This window comes from Rosa rugosa, chromosome 7 (genome assembly GCF_958449725.1).
Source record: "Rosa rugosa chromosome 7, drRosRugo1.1, whole genome shotgun sequence".
Classification (NCBI taxonomy): Eukaryota; Viridiplantae; Streptophyta; class Magnoliopsida; order Rosales; family Rosaceae; genus Rosa; species Rosa rugosa.
Window position 1 is genome coordinate 23,049,170 of NC_084826.1, and position 21,497 is coordinate 23,070,666.

A 21,497-nucleotide genomic window follows, 5' to 3' on the forward strand; every position below is an offset into this window, starting at 1 on the left:
GCTCCACGACCAACCGCCAACCGCCAACCGCCAAGCGGCAAGGCAACGCCTCATAATGACGATGACCGCTACGCGGCATTGAAGTCAAGCTTTTCTCCTCCGGGAAAGAGTAAAGGGACCGGTTAATGTAGCCCACGGCAGCCATTGATCCGGCGGTTAACCCCCGACGCTTGGGTATCAAAGATTAGGTTCGCTACCTAACACCCACTGCTCATACGCATCAAACAATTTTCCGACCATACGGAGGTCTATAGCCAGGAGTTGGGGACTCCTCGGAGGGCCTAGCAGGGGTCCACCCGAAAGAACATAAGCGTTCGCTCCGATAAAATTCTAGATGGACGACGCACTTGCACTAATTATGCTCGTTATATGGCACAAAGCTACGCTTTGGCAACCCCACAAGAAAACCCTCCTTCACTAGGGAATTCGGGGACTTGTACATACAGCCCAGCATAATTAGCGACGGTTAGACTCATGCCTTCACGGCATCCACGAGCTTCCCGCTCACGAGGTCTAACACTCACGCCTCCGCGGAACCCACGGGCTTCGCGCTTATGCCTTCACCGCACCCTCGAGCTTCCCGCTCACAAGCTCTATTGCTCACTCCTCCGCGGCACCCACGAGCTTCACGTTCATGCCTTCACGGCATCCCTGAGCTTCCAGCTCATGAGCTCTAACGCTTATGCCTTCCCGGTACCATCGAGCTTCCCGCTCACGAGCTCTAACGCTCACGCCTTCCCGGCACCATCGAGCTTCCTGCTCACGAGTTCTAACGCTCACGCCTTCCTGACACCATCTAGCTTCCCGTTCACAAGCTCTAACGCTCACGCCTTCCCGGCACCATCGAGCTTCCCGCTCATGCCTTCCCGGCAACCATTGAGCTTCCCAGCAACCCCCGAGCTTCGTGCTCACGCCTTCCAGGCAACCCTGAGCTCTAACGCTCACGCCTTCCCGGCACCATCGAGCTTCCCTCTCATGCCTTCCCTGAAACCCCCGAACTTCGCGCTCACGCCTTCCAGGCCAACCCCGAGCTCTAACACTCACGCCTTCCAAGCACCATCGAGCTTTCCGCTCATGCCTTCCAGGCAACCATCGAGCTTCCCGCTCATGCCTTCCCGACAACCCCCGAGCTTCGCGCTCACGGCTTCTAGGCACCCCCGAGCTTCCCTCTCACGCCTTCCCGGCACCCCTAAGCTTCCTGCTCATGCCTTCCTGGCAACCCCCGAGCTTCGCGCTCACGCCTTCCCGACACCATCGAGCTTCACGCTTAAGCCTTCCTGGCACCCCCGAGCTTCCCGCTCAAGCCTTCCTGGCACCCGCTCACTCCTTCCCAGCAACCCCGAGCTCCCGCTCACGCCTTCTCGGCAACCCCGAGCTTCCTGCTCACGCCTTCCCGGCAACCCCGGTTCCCGTTCAAGTCTTCCCGGCACCCCCGAGCTTTCACGCTCTTGCCTTCCGGCATTCCCAAGCTTTACACTCACATCCCCTCGACATAATACACATTATTGGAACATTGAATTCTTCTACCATTTGTCGTTTGCCACAAATCGAATTCTTTTCACCTTCCATTAATACAAGCGAAAACCAAACTAACACAAACGTTTGCATATTCATTGTTCATGAGTCACAAACTCTTGCCTTCACGGTGCTCATGCAACTTACACCTCACGAGCGTAACCTCGTCAAAATCGACCTCGTTCGTTTTCTTGCTCGCATCACGCATTTATCATATGCAATCCCTTTGCTCACACAACCATATGCGTTCTCGAGTTTATACGTCATAACCGATCATACTCGGCGCCATTCACATGTATACATCAACATGTATCATGCACCTCGTACATTCGTATATGCCAACGCATATCAATGCAACTCACATTTGTTGCCCAATACAAAAAGCATTCTACATATGCGTGCTTTTGTCTTTGTTGTGCAGGTTAACGAGTCCTTTCTTGCTTACAGAGTTCAGGGAGTTGTAGGGGCTAGGCGCCTCTCGGACGTTACTTATGCTTGATGACATCATGTGTATAACTCTCCAACCAAGAAGCTCCTCTTACTTGGGGACTTCGGGGACTTGTACATACCTCCACTATTATGGAGGATTTGCTATGTCACCAAGCATATGTAACACCCTCTTTGGGGGGCCTACAAGCCATGGTGGGACCCAACCGCGACATGCATCCCGTAGCCCGATGTCCAAGCTACGCCACGGTAGTTAGAAGCGGCCAATATCTCGCCGAGAAGCCACCTTCCCGACCTTGCCAACATGCCTCCACAACATGCTTTCTACACTAGCATAAGGACTCTTAGTCCCACATAGAAGAAAATGTAAAGGAGAGGGGTTCGCTTACCTATAAAAGGAACTCCTCCTCCCACTTAAACATCCACTCCATTACATCTCTTGTAATCCCCTTGGGCCGCAATGTTAGCTTTCAAGTGGACGTAGTCTCCCGCTAAGGTGGGAGACGAACCACTATACTTCTTGTGTGTGTCTCTCTCTCTTACCACTACTAGAATTTTTCTCATATACATCGGCCAGAAACCGATGTAAAAATTTTTTTTTGCACATGTGTTAGTGGGTGATGTAAAAGATCGGAAAAAAATAGACATCGGTTAAAAACCGATGTCCCATATAATAATAAACATCGGATTATGTTCCAGAATCGATGTTAAACTGCTATTATGATCACAAATTGGTGTTTTTAGATATTGTTAAACCTTCATATTTATGCATTTAATGCTTAACGAAATATAGGTCCAACAGCAGTAGTATTCATTTTAACATCGTTACTCATTCTAGAAACGATGTGTTACATTCTCTTACACATCGGTGTTTTTGAAGTTTGCCTGCTGTTTATAAGTTTTACGGGTACTTGACATATATCACACTATTTAAGATTGAATCTACATTCTTTTGTATTACGCGACCAATATTCATTAATCTATTAAACATCGTTTCCTTTTATGAAGCGAAGTCTATTTTTCTATTAAACATCAGTTTTTGAGGTTGGCACCGATGTTCATACTTATACTAGACATCGTTTTTCATTTAATAAATCGATGTCCATTGGATTGTTTTACATCGTTTCTTACTTATTAAGTCGATGTCCATTGGATTGTGTTACATCGTTTCTTACTTAATAATTCAATGTGCACTGAATAAAGAGACATCGATTTTTGTTTCCAATCTGATGTATCATCTCTTTAATGACATCGTTTTTGTAGTTTAATACTGATTTGAAATACGCGTATATACATCATGTCCTTTATAAATTGAAAATTGGTAAGATACCAATATGAACTCATTTCAATTACAAACCAACAATCACAATTGTAACACCATCCAAAGGTTTTGCAAAATTATAAGCATCAAAATACCTAAAACTACTAAGCTTCTTGTTGAACTTAAAGAGTTATACATACACAAAGCTAGTGACCAAAACTTCTGAACCATATGTGTGGTAATAACTACCATCCTCCTTGCTTGTAACATTCCTCACCAAAAGACAGGTTGAAAGACCTGCACATATAAAGACACGTTCAAATTTATATTAGGATCCACGCCAGAACACTTCTAGCTGGAGCAGCCCCATTCTAATGCTCCTGCATAATATGTATATATCAATTAGATGGAATTTAATTTTTCTAGCTGGAGGTTTAGCCATTGTTTCATAGTACAAGAAAATGATTACCGACTCACATAAATAATTGTTTGACACCAATTTTAACTTTCAAGTATGCAATGCCTGACAATGGTACTGCTTGAACTCTTAAATAAGTATATTCTACATCTTAGAGGTTATGCAGCACAATTTCAATTTAGCAAGAAAATATATCAATATAAATTTGCTCCAATTAAACAAGATCATAAAACTTATAACTATAGACTCACCTTGAGTAAGAGACAGTTGGAAGTAATTCCTTTATAACTTGGTGAAACCTGTGTGTTAATGACAACTAATTAGAAGGCCAGCTTAAAAGGCATATTCACAATAGTAGTAAGCACAAGCAAAGACTGGTAATATTGTTATTTATGTATCAAGTAACCAACCACCAACTAGTTAAATAGAGATACAGAACAATAATAGAACATCATTAAATTCAGAACACTAACACAGTGACTAAATTGAGAACCCTTTTTCTAAAGAAATAATCTACACTGAACAAGAAAGAATGTCTGAAATTGTAAGGCAAGTACTGAAGAGAGCATTGCTCTTCAATTAATCAAGTAATCTACAAACCAAGGTAGCTTAGTAATAGTTTCACTTTTTCTTGCGTCCATATATATAAGCCTTGTATGTCTTATCATATACCTGCACATCAGGCTGAAGCATAAGATGATGATACCTTGATTCTGATACTAGGGACGGTAAGTACGTAGAGGAAAAATTGTCCCAGTCAACCTTCTTCATGTTGAAATTCCCAGCTCTGGCAATAGTAACTGGGGCAAAAGTGCCAAACTGGTAGCTCTTTGTATTTTCTTTCGAGTCCTCTGAATTGTTCCTATCAACCTTACGTACTATGCTCTCACGTTGCCGTACTATACTCTCATGTTGCTTTTGTTTCTGAGCTTCCAATCTCCCAGCAGTAGAAGATTCTACTTTGCCCCTCTTACAACGTTTGTGATATCTATTCCAAAGGCTCTTTTTCTAGACTCGTCTGAAGCTGAACTCGTAGCATCTTTTCCTCTCAATCCCAACCATTTATATGCAGGCTTCCTTGTATCTACTGCGTGGGTCTACATATTTTTGAACAAGGGGCACAGTTTGGCTTGGCAGTACATTATACTAGCTATTTAAGAGATTATGAATTCTAATATTTCTCTATCACAAGTTCTACAAGTTTTACCTTTTCAATAAGATTCATGGAGGACGAAACATTTGCAATATCATAAATCCGCCTTACTTTAGCTGCTTCATCAAGTAGAGAAAAGGCAAGAGTTTCAGCTCCTTAAGTAATATGTCAAAAAGATTCAAGAATAAACAAAAGCAAGTATAGATTTCTTACTTCTCATTACGGATGCATTGTGTGCATCCAAGGGAGATGGATTCTACCTACAAAATTAGATTACTACCATAGTCATCTAAATAAAAAGAAAGAAGTAAATAAGTGGCAGTGGAAACAAAATTGGACATATTTGTCACTAGAAACAGAGGCACAGGTTCTTAAGAGCATATAATACAACTATAGTCCGCTGGTTTGCATGTTTGCAAACTCCACCACTCTGCTCTTCCCCAGCAGCTGAAACAGTAGCCCTAGACTTAACAGCACAAACAACACCAACGCTATCACCACCGGTCCCCAATCTGCCATTACTACTACTGCAGTCTACTTCTTGATCACTTCTTCTGTGTATAGTTGATCAGTTTGTGTGTGTAGTGAAGTTGTCAACTTAGGAACTAAGACTTAATGTTTCTCTCTAGCTGAGCTAGCAAGCTATATATACTGAATCTAAAAGTACATGGAAAAATGTGTTGGCAATTGAGATACGGAAGGAATATGAAAAAGAGAGAGCAATCACAGTATTAGTGTAGTAGAAGAAATCTTCAACTGAAATAGTATAAATGTGTGTGAACAAATAGTCGGTGGCTTGTGGTGGGATGCAAAAGACACATGGGCCAAAGTGACATGGTCTTGAAAATGAACCCTTTTAAAGTTTAATTAACAGGTGTTGAGAGTCCTTATAATTTAGACAACATACACACAGAGTTAACTAATCACTCTTTGTAATAATCCCCTGTTATGTTCTTCAAATGAACCATATAATGGTACCAAACAGAATCAACATCTTTCTACATTCCCTTTTCTCAGATCATTTTAGACTCAAAATTCAAAGCACTGACAATAAAGATTTACCATTTTTCGAGTTTCCTGAAGATTTGGGATTGACAAAATTCAAAGCACTGACAATAAAGATTTACCATTTTTTGACTCAACTTGTTTCACGATGAATGTATAGCACAACCATTATGCAATATCAGTAATGGCGAGTAACTAAAATGTGATAAAACCCTTATCGACATATGATCTCTATAATTCCATGTTTCACAGAATGACAATGATGGGATGAAAGACTAACCGGATCAATGGAACCGTTAGGGAACAATGAATAAAACAGAAGGCCATCTCCTCTGCGCGGCTTCACTCTCAAACCCATACATTCCTGAGAATCATGTTTTCCATCCAGGTTCAAGCCACTCTGTAGCTAAAAAGAAAAAAGGATGATCACCAAGGAACCAAAAAGAGCCATTGAAAGAAAGAAAGAGAAAATAAGAATCTTGCCTCGTATGGAAACATTGTTTCCCCACCTTCTTCAACATCAGTTAAATACAACAGGAATGATACAACCTGCACAAGGTCAATTAGGACTAATATAAGGATTCTTTACAACCTTTTGGTATCATTACAATTTCTTAATGGTTATATGAAGTGTTTAATCATTGAAGAGGCAAATTGACCACTAACGGAGAAACAAATAATAACCAAATGAAAAACTGAATTTTATACTGAAGATGTACCCTTTGGCTTGTCTGTGGACCATATTCCTCCGGGTGGAATGCATCATAATGAGAATTATACTTCTGCCCAATCTCATAACGCAAGACGTTGAATGCCTGAAACATGATGATATCCTCACAGCTCAGACAATGTTACAAATTGGCCTGAAATAAAAGGTTAACTAATTCAACAAAAGATAAGTCATCATTGTGATTAAGACAAAAGTTTATATTGTAATGAGTTCATATCACTTTGAATTACTTTGGTGGGTAGAGGCACATGCATATAAACTCATAAACAGGGTCAAACATAGTTATTAGCATAAGAGAAATGCCATCACTGTGATTAACACAGCATCTGATCATTACTTGGAATATTTACCACTAACAACCAGATTAAACCCGCGATTATGTAAAATTGTCAACACTACCAGCATGTCAAAAAACAGAACCTGAAACCATTGCCCATTACACACACACCCCCACAACCAAAAAAATTGTGCATGTAGTACATTCTTATGTGTATCTGAGGTATATAAATCACTTTGGCAATGCAACAGACCGATATTTCTTATGATTTTGTGAGTTGATAAGCTCCAGGCTATTAAAGAAACACTAAATAGTACCTCTCCATGGGTCCTGGGAATCATAGTCGCTCTTGCAATCTTTTCCTCAATGACATCCAAAGTCCCAGACTTGTCTCGATAAGCCGAAAGAAACATCCCAGAACTGATCGAAAAAGAGAGAACCGAATTTTAGAATACTAACGCTCATCAGATTCTAGTTACTTAATCGTAAGCTCAAATCAACAATCACACTATTAGGCCAGTCTTCAAGTTTCTGATGCATATATAAAAAAGGAAAGGACACAAACTTGGCAAGCACAACTCACCAAAATTTGAAGCTTTAAGCTTCGGACTATCAGAAAAGGAACAGAGCAAAACAGAATCACAAACCCAAAAGAACGAGGCTTTATACAAGCATTGAGTCCTTGAGAACCAAACCCACCACCAGAAAACAAAAGTAAACCCAAAACCTAAAAACACCCATCAAATCCTTGGAAGCAAATTAAGAAACAAAAGCAGATCGGTGAATTTTTTTTTTTTGAATAAGCAGATCAGTGAATTAAGGACTCACAAATCCTTCGAAGACATGCATTGAACATAGTCGTGAATTACCTATGAAAGAAAAGCTCAAATTTTCTCCAAATCACCGGCCTCAAACTCGGATTATGTTCACCGTCTTCAAGCAGAGGAGCTGGTCCGACGCAGAAAAGAAGGAGGACGAGGAGGGTCGGGTTCTGGTTGGAGTTGGAGAACGAAGACGAGGAGGGTTTTGGTCGGAGACGGAGAACAAAGAGGAGGACGGTATTGGTCGAAAGAGGAGAACGAAGAGGAGGAAAGCGAGGTTTGGTCGAATAGTGTTAGGGCCAGCTAAAGTCAATGTTTAGTCCAAATATGTCTAAGTGTGGGAATGAGCTTTTCCTTCCCCGCGCTTCTTTAAAATTTTTTAACTTAGCCGCTCAGGGTTTTTCTGAAAATTCAAATGAAAGTTTTGTCACCGGCTAATTTCAAAACCGATGTCAGTTATATGCATACAAATCGGTTTTTGAGGAATCGATGTTACTAACATTGTTTTACATCGCGTGTATTTCTCACCGATTTAATTGTCATGATGTCTATGAGCATAATTCTAGTAGTGTACTCTCTATCTTTAACGTTAATTAGACCCCTCGGTCACTTACATTAACATATATATATATATATATATATATATATATATATATATATATATATATATAATAATAATAATGAAAAGACGAAGATGAGTGAGGTGACTAGCCAATATATCCATGCAAATTGACAAATACAATGTTTGTCTAATTGAATATCACAAATGGTCACTCAACTTTTACCTATTCGACACTTTGGTCACTCACCTTTTAAATATATCACTTTAGTCACTCAACTTTAACTCTGTTATTCACTTTAGTCACTCAACTTTAACTCTGTTATTCACTTTAGTCACTTTGTTAATTTTTTTCATTAAAAAAAATTATTTGCCACAATATTAATGATATTTTCATCCAACCAATTGTTAAAAATTAAGAAATATGTATTAGAATGATTGGGAGAAGTGATCAAAGTGAGATAAAAGGCCCCTTGGGCCTTGGGTGACTAAAGTGATTGACAGTGTAATAGTTGAGTGACCAAAGTGATATATTTGAAACTTGAGTGACCAAAGTGTCGAATGAGTCATAATTAAGTGACTATTTGTGGAATTCTCCCAATTGAATGAGAGAACCTAGAAGGGGTGTGAGAGAAAGCAACTGAAAAGGATAAAACTCATAAAAGAACAAATGCATGCAAGAGGGGGTGCGTAGGATGATGGGAGGAAAGAGTAACCACTTTGTCCTTTTTTTGAATCAAACCTAAATTGGGTGTCAATAACATTCATCACATGCCAGAATAGCCATTACATACCATTCTGCTGCCTTCAACGAGACATATCAAGAAGGTGTGCTAGTACCCACAGTGGTACATAGAAATAAGTCAACTCATTATACATTAAATGCGAAGAGACTAGCGTAAATCCTCATTCAGTACTACTCCAGAGACACTATAGACACATAAAGTGCATAGATCCCTAAACACTCAAAGAATTATTGAAACTAAAAACTATTAACATAGTATCCCTAAAACAAATAGAATTTTTATTGGCCTAGGGCCCAAGGTAAAAGCCCCAGCCAAAGCTTGTGCAGTCCAAGGTAGCCCAAGAGAAGGCCGGCGCCTATTCAAGGATCATCATGCCTGGCTTGGCCCAGATGCAGCCTCCACCTCCAGACCACCAAACATCCCAGCGCCGCTCCGCCACCTTGATAGCTCCACCATGATGTCGCTGCCCCGAGCCAAGACCGCCACTTTGTCCTTATTTGTTAACACATTTCCTTTATTACATAGAATACAAACTGATGTACTAATTAGTGTTCTTAAATCTTGTCAAGCGCTTATTAATGGTTTGTAATTTTTTCTTTTCTATCGTGGTCAGTTTTTATCTCTTCTTATTTTGTGATCTTTTAATTTTGTGTAATTTTTAATTTTAATTTCTGAGGGGGGTTGGAAGTTCAGTAACGAACAATTCAATATATATAGGGTGAAGTGAAGAATCAGTAGGGTGGTTTCGGAGCTTTAGCCCCACCATAGACATTTATGGATGAAAATATGCCTTATTCCTAAATTCAACACCTGACTTATAAGAAAATTATGGGAGAAAAGAAGAAATGATTAATCGAGAAAATTAATTCAAATGAAGAAAGTACATGGATAATAAAAATACTGCATAATCAAAAATCATTTCTCTACTCTTGGAACTCCCATCTTCCAAGAATTACTAAGCATTAATCTCTTATTCCCTGAGGGAGCTTACTGCATGTAATAGGTAAAGACGGACACAAGGAAGGTGCTGAAGAAAGATTCAACAATGGACAAGGTAGTGGGGACGGCGCCTGATGGGGCAGGGGCATGAGCCCCTCCTTCCTTAGGAGATGAGGCTGTTGGAGACTTGGCCTTGGGGGCCGCTGCTGGCTTGCCTGTCTCCTTTGCAGCCACGACGAGGCTCATGAAGGCTGCAATGACAATGATGGCGACGGAGATCTTCTTCATGTCCATGATGAAGTGATAATAAGTTGAGTTCTTTAGAGAATAGAGATGAATAAGAGAACAATTTATTTTTCTGCTTGGGTGTTTCTTGCAGGTCTGAGGATTACTAGGAAATCAGACAAATTTATAGGGAGTACTGACAGTTATTATTAGAAAGAAACACTCATCTTCAGTTGTTGTTAGTTATGATACATCTTACGTGTTTAAATATGCATGGTATGAGGAATTGTTCAACACTATTCTTTTTGCTTTTTCTTTTGTCGAAAACACTGTTCTTTATCTGAGCGGTGTGAAACAATCACAAAGATTTTTCTTTTTATTATTCCTTTTTACGTTTTGGCTATCATTTTCGCAATTGTTTTATTTTTGTAAATTGACTATGCGACTCCAGTGAACCCTATTTTTGAATGAACTCTGCTTGATATGTGTCGATGACTTGTCAAAAAGTTGAAACTGGTACCCTTAACATGAGTTTTGAACCTTAAATTGTTCAAAGACGGCAATAATACTCGGTAATTTGGTCAAAGACGTACAGCAAGATGTCCTCCTGGTGTAGCTCTAGCTCTACTTCCACTCGCTCCCAATCAAGAAGCACAAGATCAGGGATAACCTCTGCCCTCTGCCTCTGCCAAAAAAACGAGGTCAGGAAGATCATGTCGGTCTAAAAGCAGACTCGTGCTGGTAAACGAACGCCGGTCCAATGCCTTCGCCATTGTTGGATACGTACAGCAATGACCGTGACAGACTTTGTGTCAACTAGTATGGTCAATTTTTCGGTTCGAATTATTGGTTAGATATTTATATTAAAGATAAATGGGGAAACAAAGGATGAATTTTGTATATTCATGATTTAATGTTTAGCTTAGTTGGATGCAAAACCTCTATGTCTGAGAGTTCAAAACTCACCTTGGATGTTTCAATTAATTAATATTTTTTTGTATTTGATATTAAATGTGTGGGACCGTAACTCCTATCAAGGCATGCTTATCTGCCTTATCATCGAAAGTCTATCAAAGAGGGTCAGCAGTACATGGGAGAGTACACTTGCAGTGCCTATGTGCCACCGATAATTGCTTCTACCTTGCTCATGCATATCAGACGCCTTCAATGAGATCAAAAGCGTAGGATGATCAGTGATTGTCCGACTACTTTTGACACTCCACAAGTCCACAATTGCTCATAGCTAGGTGCTTCGTGGAACAATGACCATGAGGAGTGCTCTATAATTGCCTTCGAAGCACCTCTCTCCTTTTTCTTTTTTTGTTTCTTTAGGGTAACCATAGCCCTTAGGTTTGTATATATGTATCAGCGCAGAGCTGATCAAAGAGGCTAGGAACTCTTGAATCCACCTTCAGGTATATAGGGAAGACCTAAGGAAAGTAAGAACAAGCAAGCACAAAGTACGTTTTACACCACAACAAATATGGGCTAAGGCCACACTTGTTTTTCCACGGATAGAAACAATTGTGGAGGTGGGGCTTAATTTTTGGCATTTCCAGTATTTGGGTTTAATTTCTGGGATTTGTTCCTCTCCCCATTGGAATTTGCCTTTCTTCAAACATTCAGTAATAGGGGCAGTAATGGTACTGAAATTCTTCGCAAACCTCCTGTAGAAGGTAGCTAAACCATGAAAGCTCCGCACCTCAGAAGCTATTTTTGGAGCTGGCCATTCTCTTATAGCTCGTACCTTCTCTTCATCAACCTGAATGCCTTCTTCTCCAACCACAAATCCCAGAAATAATAACTTGCTGGTGCAGAATGTACACTTTTTCAGGTTGATGTACAGTTTATTCTCCTGTAAAGCTCCCAAAACCTGCTTCAAGTGTACCAGATGTTCTTCTTTGGTCCTGCTATATATCAGTATATCATCAAAATACACCACTACAAAGGAACCAATAAAAGGACGAAGAACCTGGTTCATAAGCCTCATAAAGGTGCTGGGTGCATTAGACAACCCGAATGGCATAACCATCCACTCGTACAAGCCATCCTTGCTCTTAAAAGCTGTCTTCCATTCATCTCCTGGCTTGATTCGAATCTGGTGATATCCACTACGAAGGTCTATCTTGGTAAACACTTTGGAACCTTCTAGCTCATCAAGCATGTCTTCCAAACGAGGAATAGGAAACCTGTACTTCACAGTTATCTTATTAATGGCCCTGCTATCAACACACATCCGCCATTGATTGCCCTTCTTAGGAACAAGGAGGACTGGAACTGCACAAGGACTCATACTCTCTCGAATGAACCCTTTTTTCAACAAGTCTTCAATCTGTTCTCTCAGAATCTCATTCTCCTTGGGACTCATTCGGTAATGTGGCAGATTGGGCAAGCTAGCTCCAGGCACCAAATCAATCTGATGCTGAATGTCTCTCATAGGTGGTAACTCATTGGGCAACTCATCCGAGATCAACTCTTCAAACTCTCCCAAAATATTCTGCACTTCCTTAGGAATCACCACCTCTTCCTTTTCTGCAGCCAACAACCCCTTAATCACCACTGGACAGAAAACCTCAGATTCTTTAAAGGCCTCCTCCATCTCAAATTCACTGCTAGACAGGTCAGAAAACTCTCCCCTTTGTTTCCACCAGATTTCTCAAATTGACACACAGGAGCCATAGCAATTTTATGGTTATTCCACATAAACAACATCACATTATCCCTGCCTTTATACGTCACATCCACATCAAATTGCCAAGGTCGTCCAAACAAAATATGACAAGCATCCATATCAATAATGTCGCACATAACTTCATCTTTATAACGCTTACCAATGAACACCGGTACTTTGCAGGATTCAACAACTCGAACTTGTGGACCTTTCTTGACCCACCCGAGGGAATAAGGTGCATCATGAGGCTGCGTAGGTAACTGCAAATACTCCACCAGTTTCTTGGCTACAAAATTTTCGCAGCTTCCATTATCCACAATTAAATTGCACACTTTGTTATTAATGGAACAAAGGGACCTGAAAATATTGCGTCGCTGCCCCTCCTCTTTAGGACATAATAGTACTCGCTGCAACACAATATTAACCTTTTCAGGGGACTCCTCCTCCGCAAACTCAGCCCCATCATAATCGCCATCTCTTCCAACTTCTTCTTCATCCTCATCATAATCATCTATAAGGGCAGTTCTCCTCTCAGGGCATACATTAGATCTATGACCAGGCTTGTTGCATCGATAACAAATTTCTGTTGTAGGCCTAGCATAAGGATTATTAAGCCTCTGGTTCGGGGCCCTGTTTTGAGCACCACTAGAACTGCCAACCCCTTTAAAAGGAGGATTGGAAGCCCTAAAAGCACCTTCTGTTTTCTGCAGTGTGGTTTTACCCTTGTCAGTCGAGGCGTTTGCTAAATCTGTGCTCCTTTGGTAGTTATATCTCTGGAAAGAAGAAGCTCGTGAAGGCTTCTCTAACAACTCTGCCTTCAATGCTAGGTTTGAAGCTTCTGCCATAGTATGAATAGTTTGTAACCCAATTTTGTCCTGAATGGAAGGCTTTAGCCCACTGACATAGCGAGCCATCTTCTGGCCTTCAGTTTCTCCTAGTTCATTACGCTCTGAGTAGCGTAAGAACTCAGCGGTGTAATCAGCCACTGTCCTAGTTCCCTGGACACATTCAATATACAACCTGTACAAAATCTGCTCATAATTGTCCGGCAAGAACCTCTCCATCATCAGCTGCTTCATTCTTCGCCATGTCTTAACACCCTGCTTCCTTTGCTTCTTTCGAGTGTTCTGCAATTTATCCCACCAAACTGCAGCAGTACTCTTCAATCTCCATGCAACATGCTGAACCTGCTTGTGTTCAGGAACTTCCATAATCTCAAAGAACCTGTCCACCTGAAGCTGCCAATCTAGATAATCTTCTACACCCAAGTTGCTCGAAAAGAAAGGAATTTCGGCCTTGACTTTGTAATCTTGGTCAGCTTGTCCTTGTGGTTCATATTGCACAACCTCTTCTTCAAACTCAGATTCTGAAGTATGAACAACAACCTCTCTACGTGGAGCCCTAACTCGCTGGCCTCCTCCCCTGCCTCTATTCTGATCGTTGTGGTTGTGGTTGTGGTTGTGGTTGTTCCTCTCTCCCAACAACCCACGAATTTCTCCAATCTGCTGGTCCATCCGATTGTTCATGGTGTTGATGGCAGCGGTAAACGCTGCTGTGAGAGCTTCGATATCTGATTTTGTAACTTCACCCATTGCTACCAAGGTAAATAGGAGAGACAGGGAAGACCTGCTCTGATACCACCTGACGCAGACGGATTGATATCTAGGTTTACCAGCAATAAACCTAAGCAAAGAAATCTGGAGTCCACCAGAGATAAAAGAGAATAATCTCAATTTTATTGATAAAAGATAAAAGATGCGTTCTGCAGCCTTAAGGCGGCTTATTTATAAGAAAATAAACCCTAGGGCGACTAACAATGAAACCCTAAAGCCCATGGGTAAAAACTAAAACAACCCGAAAATAACTAGGAAAACCAAAATATCAGAAAATAGAAAAATGCAGTTTTGAGGCCCTAAACGACCCCGAAAGCCCGAAAAAGGCCACAAGTCGTGGCAGAGCGACGAGTTTGATTTCTGGCCCGATTCCTTTTCCGGAAAGGTAAGGTGCGTCCCAAACGGACTCCGCGGAGCAGTTTCGCGTCTACTAGTCACTTTTCGTTTTCATCCTTCAGCACGATCCAACTGTTCTTCAAATTGGGCTGCCATCTGTTCTGCATGTTGTAGGAAGAGAATGGACCCAGTTTAGCCGAAAAACCATAAAATTAAAGAAGTGGTGTAGAATCAAGAAGAGTGATTGGAAAATAGGTAACTCACGCGTAATCAGGTTACTAGCCGCTGGAATATTCAAGAAGATTTGGTTTTTGACTTTTCGGGTTTCTAGTGCGAAAAGTCAGGTTTTGATTTTGAATCAGATTTGACTAACTTTTGGCCAGAATGTCCGTTTGAAACGCATAATACCTTTCCAGAATGGGAACGACGAGATCTTCAAGACTCACTTTAGTGAGCCCTATCAGATTTAGGCCAAAATGTATCGTCTTAATTATCCGATTCGTGATTTAATATTTTTAGGTTAGTTTTACATACTTTTTATTTTAGGTTTTCTAGTTTATTTTGGATTTGTTTTGTTTTAATCCGTGGGCTTTAGTGTTTCATTGTTAGTCGCCCTAGGGTTTCTTTTCCCATATATAAGCAACCTTAAACGGCTGCAGAACGATCTTTTATCATATTATCAATCAAAGTTGAGAGTTTTCTCTTTTATCTCTGGTGGACTCCAGAATCTTTGTTTTAGGTTTATTGCTTGTAAACCTAGGGTTACTTCCGCCCGCGTCAGTTGGTATCAGAGCGGGTTTCGCCCGCTTCTTAGCAGACGACGATCCAAGGGAGAAGTTCACTACCACCAACCTCAACGACGCTGGTAGTAGAGTATCTATCAAAGAAAGTTTCGTTGAAGAGGAACATACCAAGGGATTTGCCCTAGGACAACCTCATCAATGAAAAAAAAAAAAAAAAAAGGAAAAAAAAAAAAGAAGAAAGAAGAAACATGGAACATTGGATATTCACAACGCCGGATTATGACGACTTCCGAACTACATGTGTCATCAAAGACAAGGTATGCTCTGTAATAATTGACAGTGGTCTACGAGAGAATTTTATAGCAAATAAAATTGTGGATTATTTTCAATTGCCGACAGTGAAGCTGAGTGATCCATACTGGATTCCATTTGGAGAGGATGAATATGCACAAGTAACAGAGGTTTGTAAAGTTCCTGTCTCTATGGGAAAATTTTATAAAGAAGAGATTACTTGTCATGTGATTGACATGGATGACACTAATGTGCTTTTTGGAAGGCCATGGCATGAAAGCGTCAAAGGTGGTTATTGCAAAGATGACACATATTTTTTTAGGTGGGAGTCACACAAAATTAAAATCAAGCCTGGAAGGAAGAACATCAAGAATTATCCTCCTAAGGTTTTCGAGAAGAAGTTAGAGTCCATGTTTTCTTTGCCGGTTGAGATTAATAGTTTAATTGAAGAAAAGCCAGAAGAATTTCTAATGGAAGAACCTCCACAAGAATTCATGGATGAAGACCAAGAAGAGGTTAAAGATGAAATTGCTCATGAAGACATGGTTATTTGTACTGATGAAGTCTTGGAGCCTAAAATAAATCATTCAGAGCCAGATGTTATTCAAGAGTACAACCTTGAGAGCTGTGAAGAATCTACTAAGGTTGCCTATAACAGACTCATCTATGGTGTTGGGTTCATGATTGTGTCATCAGAATATGCAGAAGATCCAGCCAATATTATCAGAATATGCAGAAGATCCAGCCAATAATCCACATGTCCAATTGTCTAATTTTTTCTCAAGTCTTTTGTCTACCTATTCCTGTCCTTTATTCAAGAGGAACTCGAGGGCGAGTTCTTTCATAGTGGAGGAGAATGATGTAGGACGAGAATGGACCCAGTTTAGCCGAAAAACCATAAAAGTAAAGAAGCGGTGTAGAATCAAGAAGAGTGATTGGAAAATAGGTAACTCACGCGTAATCAGGTTACTAGCCGCTGGAATATTCAAGTAGATTTGGTTTTGGACTTTTCGGGTTTCTCGTGCAAAAAGTCAGGTTTTGATTTTGAATCAAATTTGACTAACTTTTGGCCAGAATGTCCGTTTGAAATGCATGATACCTTTCCAGAATGGGAACGACGAGATCTTCAAGACTCACTTTAGTGAGCCCTATCAGATTTAGGCCAAAATGTATCGTCTTAATTATCCGATTCGTGATTTAATATTTTTAGGTTAGTTTTACATTCTTTTTATTTTAGGTTTTCTAGTTTATTTTGGATTTGTTTTGTTTTAATCCTTGTCTTTAGGGTTTCATTGTTAGTCGCCCTAGGGTTTCTTTTCCCATATATAAGCAACCTTAAACGGCTGCAGAACGATCTTTTATCATATTATCAATCAAAATTGAGAGTTTTCTCTTTTATCTCTGGTGGACTCCAGAATCTTTGTTTTAGGTTTATTGCTTGTAAACCTAGGGTTACTTCCGCCCGCGTCAGCTTAATTTTTGGCATTTCCAGTATTTGGGTTTCTATTCCTTCCACTAACAGTTCATAATCGTGGGTATGGAATAGTTTATAGTATTTTTTTTGTACTTGAGAATAGTTTATGGTTTTATAAGCTCTTGTGGCCCTACCTTCAACATAAAGCTGACTTACTTCGACAAATGTAATAAGAAATTGGACGCGGCTCGCACTCCCTACTTTTCTTTACTGTTCTTATGGAGATCCGCAAATGGATCTCGTTTTGTAGCCTTTCATTTCCTTCTTTCTTTTTCTTTCCTTATCTTTTCCCCTGCTTATCTCTCTGTTTGATTTTTTCTGAATAGAAGAAAAATTGCAGAGCTAAAGATATAGCTGCAATCTTTCTATCTTTAGCTCTGCAATCTTTCTAGACTTTGCTGAGTTTGTTTGCCAATCAGATCGAGAAGCTCACTAGTTCAGTGGCTGTCTCTTTGCTTTTGGGATTTTTTGTTTCATGATTAAAAATAAGCAATTCAAATTCAGAGCTTAAAAAATTTCTGACTTTACCTCATTTCCTCAGCTAGCAACTGGAGCTTGGGCTTTCATCTAGATCTGTGGAGAGTTTTTCATGCAGTCAATGAAATCTTTGAACAGAAAACAGTGATTTATGACTGGTGGGTCATTTTGTTTTACTTCTCATTTAGACTGAATCTATATGTGCTCATGTTCTTTTTATTTTTATTTTTTCTATAAGTGGTATTGTTGTTCATATCTGGGTTCTATTGGATCTGCTACAAGATCTTTGGCTTATTTTGATGTCTTAAGCTTTGATTTCTGTAAGTGGTGTTATTGTTCATATCAGTCACCGACGCATCAGAGTATATGGAACCATCTCCTCAATCCCTCTTCAATTCAGGTGCGTTGTGCGTAAAATTCAGTTCTTTCTCTAGGATTTGTTTGAAATTCTTCTCGGGTAAGTTTGAATCTATTTTCTAATTTTCAATTTTCCATGTATTGTGATCTAATCTAGTATTTCCTCTGATGGTTGGTTAAGCTGGAATTCCTGTCTATGATCAGAAACAATGAGGAGGATTCCAATTGATGTTTGTTTGTTGCTTCCGGTGATATACACTTATACAAAAACTGACAACATTGAGAAGATTTTCATATGGAGCAGAAGAGACTTGGACGTGTAGAAGTAGAAGTAGAAGTAGAAGTAGAAGTAGCAGTAGAAGTAGAGGTAGAAGTAAAAGTACTGATGTGTTGTAATTAGTATGAAAGTTAGTGTTTGTATTTCAGTGAATTTGAAATTGAATATCCGATAATTCATTTCTCATCAATATTTTTTTTTAAATTTTTTTATGAAAGAAGACAAGAACAAAAGCAAATGTGACTACAAGAATATGATAATAATATAAAGCCACTTGCATGGGTCCCACATGTCTGAATTTGAAACCAAGTCACAAGAGAAAACATGTGTGTCTTTTCTATCAAAGCAACTGGTCCACAGCGCACTGACCCTCTAAAAAGTGGCTGCAACGTTGCTTTGCCCATAGCAACAGTTAATCGTGGGTGTTGGGGGGTTAAAGGCACATTCTTGTACGTGGCTTTTGATCAAATTTGTAGTGGTGTTACTAAGAAGAAGAGTACCAAGAAGAAGGTTGTGTTTGGCTCCAAAACCAGTCTGGGTAGTAAACTGTCTCTTTTGACTGCGTGAGCGTGCCAACACCTTTCGGTGTAGTCGTCGGGGCGTCCCTTGACCTGACTTCTTATCAAACGTTGTGGACGAGGAGAGCATCAACCTCGTCACCAGGTTCCTTTCTATGCCTTTCGGAAAAGGACTTTTTGCCTTTCGGATAAGGACTTGTGGTGTGATCTCTTGCGTCACCGAGTCGATACTTAGTGTTGTAGACTAAGCATTGCAATCACCGGGAAGTAGGAGAAAACACGGGTTTGCTAAAACGTGACTTTAGCTTCGTTGGGTTGCGAGGCCGTTACCCTTGCTTCGCTGGTTTCAAGTAGGTTGAAGGTAGGCTGCTCCGTCACTACACCAATTTCGGAATCAGACAACACATATCAGACGACAGCAAACATTTTAACTGTCGTCTGAAATAATCAGACGACAGCAAGAATTTTTCTGTCGTCTTAATTCTCGAATCAGGTTACATTGCTGTTGTGCAATTGTAAATCAGACAATGGTTGTTTTTTCGATGTTGTCTGAATTAATCAATTCAGACAACAGTTTTTACATTGATGTTGTTTAAGATTGATTAGCACAATGGTTGAAAAAAGAAGTCGTCTGATTGTTTTTAATCACACAACATTTATTGTTTCTCTTAGTTCTCTATTGTGCAATTACTATTAATACAATTGTTAAAAAAGATGTTGTCTGATGGTTTGATTCACACAACAGTTTTTTAGTTGTCTCTTGTGCCACTTTCTTTCAGACAATATACTTAAATTGATGTTGTGTGAGTTTTAGGGTTGATTGTGCTGGCGCGCTCTTGTTGTATCAAACACTTTGTCAAATTTTCAATTTTCACTCTTTCCCTCCACCAATTTTACTTTTATATCGACTCGTATTTAAAGGAACTCAACACTCTCTCTCTTTCTCTCTCTTCCTCAGCCGCAAGCCCAATTCTCTCTTCTTTCCCCCTTCCACTTCTCTCTGGCCTCGCCGGAAACCACTATTTCCAGCCACCAGTTCACGACATCACCACCACCAATCAATTCAGGAACCAATTCCGATCAAAACCCAACGAGATCACTGTCATCCACTGCCGCCAGCCTCCTCACGCGACCATGAAAGTCGCGACGGCGCTGGTCCCTAGCTCTCATCGAGTTCCAGCTGTTTCCTCAACACACCTCCACCATTATTGTGCTCAGAGGAAGTCGGACATCAAAATCCAGAAGCCTCGCCGGTGTCTCACTCTTGGAGGACCACGCATGTGCCATCGCCGGAACCCGAGACTCTGGGTTTCTCTAGTCTTCCTTCTCCAAATCGAATCAAGCTCTAATACCTACATGTATGCTTCTTATTCTTGTTCTATTTCCCCTAATTTTGGTATTGTTGCAAATCCAGACCACTTCATGATAATCAAAAACAGGATTTGAAATTAAAATTGAAGAGCAAAAAATAGCTACTACTTTGAAATTGAACAAGCAGAAGATGAAGTTTCGAAGAAATAAAATCGAAAAAGCTGAGAAATGGACAGAATAATAAGAGGGTACAGACCGCAAATCAACAAATTGCTTCAAGTGATTGACCCCTTTCTCTTTTTCTCTCAATTTAATTCATTGGGTTTCTGGGTGTTCTTCTTCTTATTGTTTTAATTGCGTTGAATGGTTTGATTTGAATTTTGAAACCCACTATGGGTTTGTTTTCAAGTCGCGCTCTTTTGTTGTTTTGGTGATTCTCTGTATTGTACTGGTATTTGGAGATTTGAATTTTGAAACCCACTATGGGTTGGTTGTATATGTTGTGTTTCTGCATGCCCCACTTCGATTATTTTTGAAATCTTTATAGCACTCATCTTGTGCCAAAACATATAATAACAGTTGTGTGTATTTGGAAGTATTTGTTTTCGAAATTTGTACTTGGGTTAATTAACCGGCATTGTGTGTTCAGTCGAGGACGAAGAGAGCATCTCAGATTGTGATTTCTAATCATAAATTCAGGTATGGCCATATGATTTTGGTAAGGATTAAATTATGTTTAGTCCTTGTACTATGACCCTTTTTTCGTTTCAGTCCCTGACATTCTCAATTAATCTGAAAAGTCCCTAACGTCAAAATTTCCGTCTGATTGGTCCCTCCCGCGTCAAATTCGGAGTTGGCCTTAGGTGAAATGTCCAATATACCCCTATGTTATTTCTTTTTCCTTTTTAATTTCTTTTTCTCCTTTTTTTTTTCTTTTTCCTTTTTAATTTCTTTTTTTCCCTTTTTAATTTCTTTTTTTCCTTTTTAATTTCTTTTTTGCTTTTTTCTTTTTCATTTTTCCTTTTTAATGTTTTCTTTTTCCTTTTTCCTTTTTAATTTCTTTTTTCCTTTTCCTTTTCCTTTTTTTATTTTTATTTTTTCCTTTTTAATTTCTTTTTTCCTTTTTCTTTTCTTTTTTCTTTTACCTTTTTAATGACCATCGTATCCTGCTGCATCGGTAGCGCCACGTCGGCCGAACCAATCCAGATCGACCCAAAACCCCAATTATTGTTCTCCACGCCGGCGGCCATTTTTCTTTTCCATCACTATTCTTCTTCTTCACTTCTGGTTTTGGTCAACTTGGCCATCAAAAACCATCATTTCAACCAGACCC

At 40.0% G+C, this 21,497-nt stretch overlaps 2 protein-coding genes and 2 long non-coding RNA genes across 4 annotated transcripts; 1 reads left to right on the top strand and 3 right to left on the bottom strand.

Moving 5' to 3' along the window:
* Positions 1-4,659: 4,659 nt before the first annotated feature.
* Positions 4,660-5,036, bottom strand: LOC133723447 (uncharacterized). Its single transcript, XR_009853043.1, has 3 exons — positions 5,008-5,036; positions 4,849-4,910; positions 4,660-4,738 (listed from the first exon to the last, which is right to left on the bottom strand). It is a non-coding gene; the product is annotated as an uncharacterized LOC133723447 (long non-coding RNA).
* Positions 5,037-5,961: 925 nt separating this feature from the next.
* Positions 5,962-7,655, bottom strand: LOC133723068 (probable prolyl 4-hydroxylase 9). Its single transcript, XM_062149900.1, has 6 exons — positions 7,635-7,655; positions 7,454-7,533; positions 7,124-7,226; positions 6,519-6,614; positions 6,283-6,348; positions 5,962-6,199 (listed from the first exon to the last, which is right to left on the bottom strand). Exons 1-6 carry the CDS (start codon positions 7,653-7,655, stop codon positions 6,014-6,016), a joined length of 552 nt encoding a protein of 183 aa, XP_062005884.1. The 3' UTR covers positions 5,962-6,013.
* Positions 7,656-10,646: 2,991 nt separating this feature from the next.
* On the bottom strand, positions 10,647-14,359 carry LOC133723069 (uncharacterized). The gene is made up of 3 exons (XM_062149901.1): positions 12,831-14,359; positions 11,619-12,732; positions 10,647-10,781 (listed from the first exon to the last, which is right to left on the bottom strand). Exons 1-3 carry the CDS (start codon positions 14,357-14,359, stop codon positions 10,647-10,649), a joined length of 2,778 nt encoding a protein of 925 aa, XP_062005885.1.
* A 3,030-nt stretch (positions 14,360-17,389) lies between these two features.
* Positions 17,390-18,518, top strand: LOC133723954 (uncharacterized). The gene is made up of 2 exons (XR_009853362.1): positions 17,390-18,101; positions 18,240-18,518. It is a non-coding gene; the product is annotated as an uncharacterized LOC133723954 (long non-coding RNA).
* Positions 18,519-21,497: the final 2,979 nt, after the last annotated feature.